Source organism: Anomalospiza imberbis, chromosome 2 (genome assembly GCF_031753505.1).
Source record: "Anomalospiza imberbis isolate Cuckoo-Finch-1a 21T00152 chromosome 2, ASM3175350v1, whole genome shotgun sequence".
Lineage (NCBI taxonomy): Eukaryota > Metazoa > Chordata > Aves > Passeriformes > Viduidae > Anomalospiza > Anomalospiza imberbis.
Window position 1 is genome coordinate 10,643,133 of NC_089682.1, and position 12,990 is coordinate 10,656,122.

General features: G+C 35.3%; 1 protein-coding gene across 13 annotated transcripts in view; it reads left to right on the top strand.

Moving 5' to 3' along the window:
• The window catches only part of DMD (dystrophin), a 1,045,484-nt gene that overhangs the window by 476,157 nt on the left and 556,337 nt on the right, over positions 1-12,990 (top strand). For all 13 annotated transcript variants that reach the window (XM_068179791.1, XM_068179794.1, XM_068179795.1 and 10 more), the window contains one exon: positions 632-804. In XM_068179791.1, the coding sequence (XP_068035892.1) occupies positions 632-804 (173 nt within the window). The remainder of the gene's footprint in view (positions 1-631; positions 805-12,990) is intronic.

Sequence of the window (12,990 nt, forward strand, 5' to 3'; positions counted from 1 at the left end):
TTCCAGAGACAAGACATCTACCATTCCCTTTTGATTTATAAATATTCATTTAGTCTGCTAAATGTAAGTCACGTTTCTCAAGACCTAAAATTCAAATTATTATTCATATGGGGGATGTAATGGAATGTACTTTTTCTTTTCACCTCCCTCAAAAAATAGCATATTGTAGTGTTAGAGCTCTAGGAACCCAGGGAACCCAGAGTACTTTTTCTTTGGTTTTGCAGGGTGGTTTTGTATGCAATTATTTCAATGCATTGCCTCCACATTTACATAGGGACTTCAAGTCTTATATTTTACAAAATAGTAAATACAGTGTAATAACTTTAATTAGTTAAAAAAATTACAAACAATTTTGTCAGGTCAGGAAATGTAAATACTGACATGCAGAACTTTTGCGTCAATAGCACTTTGTTTCCTCTCCAACCATCAACTTCCTAAGATCTGCTTCATTCAGTCTTCAAAAAAAGGATGGACATTCAATTATTATGCCAGGTTATTGTAAAATTACTCCTATTGTCAATGTTATTGTTTAATTAGCATTTTGTACCAATTTATTTTGCTTATGAACAATTATTTTTTATTTATAAAAACATTGTTTTGTTTTTATTTTTTTTAAATCTTGATATTATAGAGCATTAAGGATAGCCTGGGGAGACTGCAAGGTCAAGTAGAAATTACTAACAACAAGAAGACACCGGCTTTGCAAAATATTACACCAAAAGAAGGTGCAAATATACAAGAAAAGCTGACTCAACTTAATTTTGAATGGGAGAAAGTTAACAAGCTGTACAGGGACCGACAGGCGTAAGTAACTTTTAAAACTTTGATATTTGGCCTATTGTTGATGATTGGGGATTTTACTTCTTTTTGTCACAAGCAATACTTTCTTCTAACTAAGAAAAGAACATCTATATAGATTTGCAATTTAATTTGTGAAAGTGCTTGTAAAACTGAAAATATAAAAATATTTTGACCAGCGATCACTTGCATTGAACGATTGAACTGGTAATGATACATAAATTGCTATGATTTATGGGATATACCTTTTTTGTAGCATGAGTACTTAAGAGTTAGCAAATAACTTTGCCTTAGATTAAAAAGTCATAGTTTCAAGCATTTATTGAATTACTACAGAAAAGTCCTTGACAATTCATCTGAGAATGAATGACATTAATCTGATAATGAAAATCATTTTATATGTATCAATAGTTCCATTCATTGAAACTTTCCATTCATAGGAATTCTACAAAATTGGCTCTTCAGTCAATGCTGAAAACTTGACATTAAAAGTTTAGTTTGATATGTCATCTCAAAAGACAATAGATTGATATTTGATAGAATATCACTTTTTGCGCTGCACATGTTTTGAAATATAATTTATCTAAGAAAATGTTTAAAACTTTATCATTATTATACAGAAAATAGCTTTATGTGCAAATAATTACATTAAGTATAGAATGACACATGATTGTAAATGTGTAATCAGTTACTGGAAGAAAAAAAATACTTCATCTGAGTTTAGCCTGCACCGACTTTGCTCTACAATCCAATCCTTGGTAACTTTTGTTTTCTTTGTTTAGAAATATTGGTAAACAGCTGTCATTTTGCAGATTCCTAGAGACCTTATTTCCACTGTAAGCCAGTCACTAGCTTTGATTTTAGATTGCTGGAGAGAAAAGAGAGTAAAGCTTAAAAAAATAATAATCAGAGAGATAAATAGTAAAAAATCTAAGTCAGTAATCTTTGTGTCATTTCTGCTTTGTCTCAACATTTAAAGTGTAAGAAACTGCGACAGATTTATAATCTGGTAAACTTTACAAATTCTTCTTTGTCTGTTATTTTGTTGGTTTTGATTTTTTCAATAGCAAGTCCTCTTCTGGTGTGGTAAGATAATTCCTTGTAAGTCGTGAAGCCACATACGAAAATGAAGGATAAGTTAGAAAAGAGGTAGAAGAAAATCTGCTCACACAGATAATAAGACCAGGAGATATTTGGTGTTGAGCTTTTCCCTTGAGACTGGCTTTGCCCAGCCTGTTACTGTTGTAGTAGACCAGTCTCTGAGAAATCTTTGGAATCTCCTCATATGCATTTTCTGCCGCTGGTGCATAGAAAGGACAGCAATTTATTTAGTTGAAAGCTTGCACTATGATCACTGACACTCAATTATTCGTTATTTTGGCTGTAGTGGTATTTAGCTAGCAGCAGAAGTCTTGTGAAGTGAAACGAATTAGTGTTTGTCAAGTATGTTGAGGTCATCAGATAATGGCAGTAGAGAACTGTAAAGCGTGATTACTGTCCAGCTGCCCTTTGCCTGGGGCACTTAGCCTCTCTCAGTGGGATGGACAGTAGCTCAAGGTGATGATAAGAGTGACTGCTGATTCTTTTCACACACCTTTCTTTTTCTTTTTAATATTTTTTTTTGTTTAGTGTCAGCCTTAAAGAGCTTTTGTTTGAACTCTAAATGGTCCCTAAAGCTTCTGCTGTTCTTTGAGGTGCATTTGGATTGCACATGAATCCAAGGGATGAGGTGAAGGAAGACAATATGGCCTTTAGCATTTTACTTCTAGCAGTTTGTGTCTGTAAGGGGTGAAAGTATCAGTGTAACTCTGCCCTGGAGACATGGATGAAGCTGTGTTTAGGAGATATGCTGCTGATGATGATACTAAAGGACAGGTTTGGAATTATTATTGGAGCTGTCTTGTTTCAAGGGAGCGTGTTTAAGTGAATGTGAATATTCCATGTTTGAAAGGTACCAGGAACAAATATACTGGAACTATGTTCATTTCTGAATATTGGTTTTATGAAATCAAAGTCTTGTAATAACATGGAAATTATTATTTTAATAAATGAAATGTCAACTATCACCACAACAGATGGAAGAACAAAGCAACTTTCCTTACCTCTGTAGTTACTAGCAAAGAGCTTACTCTAAATCTTATAGAAGCCATTAGAAACCTTCATGTTGCATTTTTTGTGTGAAATTGATTTCCTAAAAGTTCTGATTCATATCTAGATACTTTGTAATTAACTCTAGAGTGAGTTCCTTTTAATTAGAAATCAAAATAGATTTTCAGTAAGTTTTATAGTAGAGCCTGCACCAGTTTGACAGAAATACACTATGAATGGTAAGCACTCAAATACCTTTACAAGCGCAGTTCTTCTACAGTTTTTGAAAAACTTATTTCACACTGTTACTTTAGCATGTTTCCTGTATTTAAATAAGAGTTCATGTTGTACTTAGTGCAATATAACAGACAATATTTCATTGGGGAAAAAAAAAGGCAAAAATGCTGTGGTCATCCTAGAGTATCCTTCCAGTGGATTTAAAAACCTAGGATGAATGCAAATTTTTATTCTTTCACTATCACAGTTAACCACTAATGTTCACGTACTAATTTTTTAAGTCAAGCCTGTATCTAAGCATGGTTCTTTGATAGGAGTGACTTTCTTTTCTGTTCCAATAATTTCGGAACATGGTAATTCATTGTGTTCCTGACAGATAAACGAGAGTGACGTCATCTTACACCAAGTGGAATTTGTTTCCTTGATTTCAGTTTTATGAGTGCAAAACAAACTCCAAGAAACAGCAGTGGCTTGATTTGTTTTTTGTGAGCTAAACGGCAATTGATGATTTAATTTATAACTTCAACCTTTGCTTGATACTAAATTTTTATGTTATCTTTCCAACAGTTGTATTAAGATAATAGAAACTGAATTTTGAAAGGTAAAGTTTCAGTGCCAGTATAAATAGCCACTCAGATGTCATAGTTTTTCCTGTCCTTGTACCAGAATTTCATAATAGTCTTCATTCTTTCTAGCAGTCTTAAATACTGGGTTTTTTTGGTATTAATCATGATTATTTAGGAACTGACACTAAGACCAGGTCCCTCTATACCAATTAAATGAAAACATATAACTTTTTTAATGAGAACATATAATTTTTGGGAAAAAACACAATAGAAGTAGACTTTTAAATTACTGTCTTATATAACTTTTTATCCTATCACCATAGGATCTTGTAAAAGATCTTGATTGTCTTTTCAGGATATTGTCTTCCCATGATATTTATGCCTAAGTCTTCCTTCTGTAAACAAGTGCTCCCTAAAATTACGGGAGCACTGAAACTGTCAGAAATCACTGAATCAGCGAAGTGCAACAAAGTTTTCCAGAATAGATGTTAATTTAAAATATTTCTTTAGGAATTGCAGATGAGAATGTTAAAAAAAAAAAAAAAAAGAAAAAAGCAAAGACACACAAGGCAGAAAATGTAAGAAAAATACTCGAATATCATTCAAAAGCAAAATACTAAATTGCCAGGCAACTCATTTTTTCCTTTTTCATGTCTTATTTAAGAATTATCTTCCAGACTACATTATAGACTATATTAATGCACATCTAATTTATCTCAAATCCACTAAAAATTAAATGTTGTGTGAGAATGTGGAGAAATTTATATCAGATATCTTTAGAAAATGCTTCTTGATAATTTGAAAAGGAGAAAAAAGTGATATACCAATGTTTTATCAGAAAAGATAGCAAATCCATAATAATGATAATAAAAATACATTGAGGCTGTATAAAATTCACAGACAACTAGCAATTTTTATAGTAATGAGAGTAAACCATAAAAAAGAGTTAACAGGTTTATGCTAAGAATTAGTTTCATTTTTGGATAATAGTACAACTGTCAAATTTTCTGAATAAATTTTTTTTTTTATTAGCTTGGTAAGGGTGAAGGAAATACATTTATTGTGCATAAAGAATTGATTCATTGTCAGAGAAACAATATTTTGTGGTAATATTTCTATGACCACATAGTAGCAGATATCATAATCCCTTACTGATATATTCAGTTGAGAACTAATCCGATCCATGGATCAAGATATTAGAAAAAACAAATGAAATACATTAGTTTTTCAAATGTAAGTAACCTGCCTATGTTCTGAATTGCTGCAGAACCAGCAAGCCTTGAGGACATTCCTATCTATGGTATCTGAATCAGATCCACCTTCTTTGCTCTTCTTGCTTAGTAGCAATCATAGAGATGCAATATTAAGAGATCTGCATTCAGCCCAGGTGATGTATTAAGAGTATAGTTATCTTTTCATAGTATGAGATATTTTCTTGAAGGAGTATCTGTAAGTAACTGACAAGTGCAAACCCAGATGTTAGAATACTGAGGAAATTATTTTATTGAAGATAGATTTCCAGAAACATTAGGTACCTCAAGTCTTCTTTCGTAGCCTCAACCTCTTACTTCAGAGTGGTCCAACTCTCTCATTCATCCCATGCCAATATTGCAAAGATTGCAAAGATTTCTCATTAACATTCCACTATAAAAACCATGCTCAGGTCTGAATCCCTTTGTGACTGTTCATTATACAACTATTTAGTCTTCCACAGAATCGAAACTGCAACCAAAAGACAAAAGGGACACATTTAGAGCGTTTAAGAAAATAGTTTTGTAGCCTTGAGTGCCATATCTATCTTAAGGAACATCAAAATAGAATTAATATAGGTGATTCTTTAATTTCAATTAGATATATGCGGGAGCCCTTTAGGCTATTTATGATTTCCTTCCCAGAGTTTCTCAGTTGTGGATTTCCAATTTCCATCTGAAGCACTAACAATGCTCTGCAAATGTGAAGTCATTAAAGATATGAGTCATGTGACCTACCCTTTGCTATCCAAGTTTTGTGACTTATAATTTTGTTACCTATTTTACAGTACTTGTCTGTGCTCTTTCTCAATTCAATACTGCCAGGCAATCCTTCCACAGGTAACTGCTGCACTATATACAGTGAGTCTCTGACTCTTCAGGGAGACCAGACAAGATAAGACTAGAGGCATTACTTTTGGATAGATAAAATTAGGGGAGATTCATCTTAAACTCGAAAGTATAACAAAACTATGCAGTTTAATTTATATCTAAATGTGTTGTTATATATCTCTTTCACTAGTCCCAGTCAGCATTTCTTTGTACTTGCTTTAACTCTGACAAAGTGAATGACAAAAACGAATGAGAAAAGCAACTAGTGGAAGGCATAGGCATTTTAAGCGAAAGTGAGAAATAGTGGCTGTTCTCTTCTGAAAAAATGTCTGCTCACATATTTCTGTTGAGGTTGTAAGTCTTGTTATTAGACTTACCCTTGGCTCAGGATTCAAGGTGAAACTGAAAACCAGAACAGATTAATTCATCCCCAATGAGAGAAGAAAATTATTTCTTTTCTAATGTTAATCTCAAAATAGTTACCATGCCTTAGTTACATGCAGAGTAGGGTTTTTTTTCCTTGCTTTCTTTCACAGCGACTCAAATTGTTCATTTAGATTTTGAAAAGGGCAGCTTATAATGCTTGACTCTTACAGCCAACATTAGTTATTAATTTATTTCCATACCCTGCTTACTGTACAAAAATGCTCTCCATAGCAGTTGCTATATAATCAAATTCTTGCCACAAATTTGCCACTTGATTTGCTCCCATAATATTGCACCATCAAGTTAATGTATTGGTAAGTTTCACTGGTTATTTAATTGCTAGCAAATAAGTATAAAATAATGTATAACAAGCAGGTGTTATATAACATATAAATGTTTTATTATGGACAATCTAGATAGGGCTTTCTGTCAATATTTGTAATGTAAAGAAACCCAAAATATATATAATATTTGTGTGGCCTAGTTTATAACTAAAAAGATAAAATTTATAGCAAAGATGGAAAATATTTTTACTTTATATATGGCCATTAAAATGTCTCTTTTCATGGAGCACGATATATAAGACAATCTTCTAAATGGAACTGCTATACCTGAAATCTAAAATTATTTGTTAAACTTAAATAGAAAATTTGAGGCAGGATAAGAAATAACACTGCACCTTTTGGGAAAAGAGCTATGTTTATTAAATCACTGTCATAGTGTAATTAAAGAGTTTAAAACAGGAAAATGTTATGGGAATTGAAGGTGCCTGTATTGTAAAATGAAGTGAAAATAACTAACTCAGAATTTCTTTTAATAAGTAGAGGAGATAATCTTGCATTTGTTTGTGCTGTGAAAGTGTTTCAGCTGAAAAAGAATCTTGTATGTTTTAAAATCACCAACCCTCAAGGCTGACAATTAGCATAACTTAGCATAACTTTACTGTAAAATGCTTAGTGACAAAACTGCACCACATTCATACAGGAATTATTGTAGAGCCTTTTTCTGCTGTACAAACAAAGATTTTCACTGAAATGTCTGGGAAATGTTATGGCTTAGTCATGAATATGTGGGCTGTAGAACTATGGGAATGCAAATATGTATGAAGAGAAGTGCAGGCAGAAGCAAATAGAATCTGAGCCATCTGGATATGAACTGTCTTGGGCCTTCATGTCAGATACACAAAAAAATATGACATTGTGGGCAGTGTCATAAGCTATGAGACACAGCTGGAATGAAGGGTGTAGTTGCTTTAGGGACAGCGCTGCGTTAGTGCATCTCTGTAAGTTCACCGATAGTCCTGATTTATAGCCAACCATCTCAGAGCACAGGCAGAGCTCATTCATGCTTAGCTGCATCCATCCATGTAGATATAGCCTAAGAGAACTGCAGGATATCCTCAGGTCCGAAACCTTATTTCCAGTGACTTCTATTACCTTCGGTAAGTGTTGACAAATAAGGTATACTTCCACTCTTGGTATTGAATCATTGCATTGTGCTGTGCCAGAATTTTTTAGCTGGATGAATATTTAGTTGGGTCAGCTGTGCGCTGGATGAAGGATGAGGTTGCAGGAACTGCCATTAGGTCCTATGCATACTGGATGTACTAAGGTGAGCTCCTTTGCAGAATTCCCTTGAGGCTTTTTAAGAAATTGCCACTCTCTAGTTGCCATGGTGCAGTGCACACCTCCCTGCAAGTACCTCCCGGGAAAGCATTTTTGACAGTAGAGGGAGTCTAGTCTTTTAACATCTGTAGCTGAAGTCAGAAGTTACAGATTTCTGTTTTATACAGTTTTCATCACTGCTATTTCTCAGCTCTCAGAATATGTTGTTGCTATCATCTAATAAATATAATTTTCTTTTGCTTCCTCCAAAGCAGTTTGAAAAGAAGTTTTTTTTCTTTTATTATATATATTGCATAACCCTCTATGTGCCAAAGAGACAAAGAAGACACACATTAACTTTGGAGTAGAAAGCAGCAAGTTTCGTGTACTAACATAGACCTTAGTACAAGTAGATTTGAGATTACAAAGTTCAGCCTAGTGACCTTCAGTAATTCACTGGAGGTGGTCAGCTTTGAAATTTTCTTTTCTTTATGGGCAAGTCAGTGTTTGAGGTGATTTTGGTGAAAGCTAGTCAATACTTCTGGTGTGATCCAAAATGTTGCAGCTATGGTACTGACAAAAACTGTTTACTTTGTCTAGTTCTTATAGCACTAGACACGCTGCACATTAATAGAGTAGTTTCTGCTCCGTAAAATTTTGACCCTTGAGTATAATTTAGCCTTTTATTTATTTATTTGTATTTGTCTGTGGAACAGTGAGTATTATTTATCATAGGAAAAAGGTTTCCTTCTTAACTTGAAGCAGAGTATTGCAGGGATGTTTTGTGAAAGTAGGCAAAACACCTGTTTCCTATTAATTATGGGGGGGACTGTGGCATCCCATCCTTAACAGGATGGGAGTTCCCTAGATTTATAGATTTATAGGTGCCATTTTCAAAAAGGAAAAACACAAGTCAGATTAACCATAAACACTTACAATTTTATTACTAAATTATGCACATGATGGAAATTTTATATATATATATATATATATATATATATATATATAAATATAAGTCTGTTATAGTATAAGTAAAAGGTGGCAGATTTTGACTAAGGGATCGGGTGAAAGAGGAGAGACAGAAATTTGAGAGGGAGAGGGAGGAAAAAACAGAGAGAAAGAGAGAGAAAGAGAGATAGGCCTGCAGGGATCCAGCCGATGGGGTGAGCATCACCCAAGGTTTGTGGAGACACCTGTTTAAAACTAAGTTTTCCCACCCTGGAGCTAAGTTTCTTGCTTTTATGCAAATTTGTTATCATCTTCAGTTTGTTCTTCTAGACCTCTCTGAAAATAGGTCAGAGAGTTTGTGGGGGATTTTAGGAGACTTGACTGGGAAATAAAGGTTACTGGTGTGGCCTTTGGCCAGCAGTCCATGCCCTCATTCCTGTACTTGCCCTGTACTGCGTTGTTCTTAGCTCCAGGAGCCAGAACAAGGACAATTGTCCCATGAAAGTACTGCCCTACCTCTGCCTGACCCCTTCTTCAGCCACATACTGTTCTTTCTCACAGTGTGCTCTCACCAACAGCCCTTGGATGGCTCCATGGCCATCTGGCTATTGGTGTTTAAGACATGCTTAAAACCTTATCTTCTGGGTTTCTGCAGGGGACTGTGCCTTAGATGCATTGCAAGTAGTTCTTTCCAATGTTATATTATTTGTTTCTTCCTGGAATATATAGTTTTCTTCTAGCTCAGGCTTTCATTATTTCATCTGATTGGTAAATTTAAGTGTCTAGTTGCTTTTCTAGTAAAAGAGAGATGAATTCTTTATGTAAGGTTGAAAATTTTCTTGCAGCAGTTACACTAAAATAAAATGAGTGACAATTATTTTGCTGTGCTTCTATGTCATTAAGGCTGATATCACTCAGGAAAATTGGGTTTAGTAATAACTCCGTTAAGACCTTGAGGCAATTCTTATCTATTAGGGCTACATAAGGATAACACTGTAAGATTGTATAGCCTCAATTCTAGTCAGATTATCTGATGTATTCTTTCTGTCCACAAGTCTTGTATGACAGCAAGAAAATTAAAAGGAGGTGGGTGTCAAGATTAAAAAACAATAAAGCAAAAAATTCACATAAAATTCCCATAGAATGCGGAGCATACCTATATTTTGCATCTGTGCATGCATTAGCTGGGTGTCTGGAATTGGCAACTGGCAATCAAAATGGAACTCAGGGACCCCCTGCTTGTCTTTTTGGAGTGTTAAAACAAGTAAAATGTTCTTTCTTCTCTCTAGCAACCAATTTTTTCAAAATCCTATAGCAACATAATTTCCTCTGAGAATTCCCTCTCAGATTTGGCTGAAATTGGCTAAAAGAATAGAAAATTTATTATTGGAAATGAATGATGGACAACATAATCACTGAAGTTTCATTTCCTTAGGTTTTATTTGCTTAGCCTGTTAGTCATAAAAAATTCACTAGAATCCCTTTTAGCAATTTATCTCCGTGTGAGTGCACCTTGCTGCTGTATTTTCCCTTTGTCCTGAGCTGTGTAAGATCTAGCTATGGTGACTTAGAGAGTTTTCATTTCCTTAATTAGTGTCATAGAATCACAGAATTCCAGTTGGAAGGACTGTCAGGGACTCTGCCAGTCTAACATTCTGCACAAAACATGCTCAACACTAGTAGACCAGGTTACTTTATCCAGACAGGTCTTAAAGGCCTTCAACAGCAGAGACTGACCAACCTCTTGGCAACCTGTTCCACAGCTTGACTGTCCTCATGGTGCAATTTTTTTTTCCTTATATCTGGTCTAAACTTCTCATTTGCTTTTATGCTTTTTGTCTTTCATCCTCACACTATGCACCCCTTGAAGAGCCTGACTGAAGCACTTCAATGACCTCCTCACAGAGCAAGAGACCCAGCCCCATGACTTCGTGGTGTTGTCCTGATGAATTCACTGCAGCTCACTGCAGTTCGTCAAGGTCCTTTTTTGATCAGTGCAAAACTGGACTCAGTGATCTCGATGTGGCCCAATGAGTGAGGAAGAGTAGTCTTTTCACTCCATCTGCTGGCTGTGGTGCTGCCAACGCAGCCCAGGATATACTTGGTTGTTTTGGCTAACAAGGCACACTGCTGGCTCATGTTCCACCTCCTGCCCACATTACTCCACAACCTTTTTTGCAAAGCCACTTCCCAGCCAATCAATTTCCAAACTATATTTTTGCAAGGAGCTCTTCCTCCACAGGTGCTGGACTTTGCATTTCTTGATTAATACAAGGAGGCTTCTGTTGGCTCAGCCCTATCGAGCTCCCTCTGAATGCAGCTCTGTGACTAAGCATGTTGACTTTTCCACCTCTGATTTAACCCTGATTGGGGATGGAGGACTTTAGAACAACCCTCTTCGGGTTGTTAGCAGATGAAAAATGAGCTATGAGCAGGCAAAATGCATTTGCAGCCCAGAAAGCCAATGGCATCTTGGGCTGTAAAGCCTTTGCTGTCTCAGTATCCTGGGGTGCAGCCTGGCTGGGGAAAAGGCTTGTAGGGTTTAAGTTCTGTGACATAGTTCTCAACTTGCCCTCATCTACTTCTAGGATTTTACCTTCTTCAATCATGTCTGTAAGCATGAAGGGCAGGGGGCTCCTGCTGGTCCTTCTCCTTTTTTTTAGGTTCATTATATTTTTCAGATTTTATGCAATTTTGTTCTTTTAGAACTCTGATGTCATACTCATGAAGAAATAATGCTTATTTGAATGGTAGGGGGTACTTCATCTGGTGGAAAATCCTGCAAAGAAATCAGAACCTTCTGATATAACTGTTCTCCTTTTAAGATATCTGAAGTCTCATGCATTTATCAGTAAGATTTCCTGCAGTCTCTCTCTAGAATCTGCTTGATATAGCTCTGGAATATGTTAATAATCAGAGGTTATTGTTCTGTAGTCCTGCAGTGTCTGTCCATCTCATCTAGGAAAGGACTTGAATTTCTTGAACTTTTAAAGATTTGAAAAGTTTCAGAAAAGCAAGCATCTGCTTCTCAACAAACCAGAAACTGTGAATGTAATTTCTAACTATGCAGATTTTCAGAAATGTCTTCTAAGTCTTATACTTCATTTTACTCACAGTGTTTCTTTCAAACATTCAAACTCTTTGTCTGTTCTAGTTAATAAAATTCTAAAAGTGATAGTGTTTGATTTTCCTTTATCACTACTAAACAAAGAGCTTTCTTCCACCATTTTTGTTAGCTATTATTGTAAAGTGCTATGTCTGTGTGCAAAACTGTTTTTCCCGGCCATAAATTTGCCTTCCTAAGTATAAAGTGTTGCTATAAGTTGAATCTTCTGTACATTCATCTTTATGTGTGTAGTTGTATGCATGTATGAAAGTGCTTTTAGCTGCTCCATTCTAATTTTGCTCTCACGTTGAGAGACATTGCAGTTGTATTTGGAAACATTTTGAAAAAGGGTAAAGAAACTTGATCTTTATAAGGCTTTATAGTCCAGATTTTATTGACCAGTGCAGCACTTTATTCTGCAGAGCTGGAAGTTAAGTGGTTTTAGGTAAAAGCACCTATATGCATAGTTCTTGGCTGCCATAAATCTTAGTTTTCTAAATGGTTTTGCCAAATTTTTCTCGAGGTAGAGGGCTTTAGAGCACTCATCTTCCTGGGCAAAAGGAGGCCCTTAACTGATGTATCGGGCACATTAATCCTTTAGTTCAGATCAGAACTTTTGACACTGATGTTTAATTCCAACCTAAGAAAGGAGCTGGTTCGTGCTCCTTCCTTGCCACGAGGGGGAGAATTTTCTTTTTCTCTGTTCCCTTTTATCTTCTGCAGTGATCATAACTACTAGAACTGAATTTTTGCCTTGTGTTCTCATAATATTATTATGGATGGGATACTCACACATGCACAGAAATTCACACACAAGAGGTCAGATCCTATGAGTTAGTTGGTATGTATCTCATGATAGTCATATCTTTTGAGAAGGAAATCATATGGACTAAGAAGTGATATGGTATGTGAAATTGAATTTTTTACAAACAAAATGAGAGACTACACTGAAGGAAAAATAGTCTATCAATAGTTGTATGTTTTGTCTGTTAGCATAGTTAAAGAAAAGCAAAATATAAGGAAAATGTAGCTGAGAATATTCTAAATCTTCTTCAAATTGATAAAAAATCAATAATTTTAGCATATATTCCCCATAGTAGAAATAAATGCCTCTGTTTCCGTTCTCAGAGAATAGA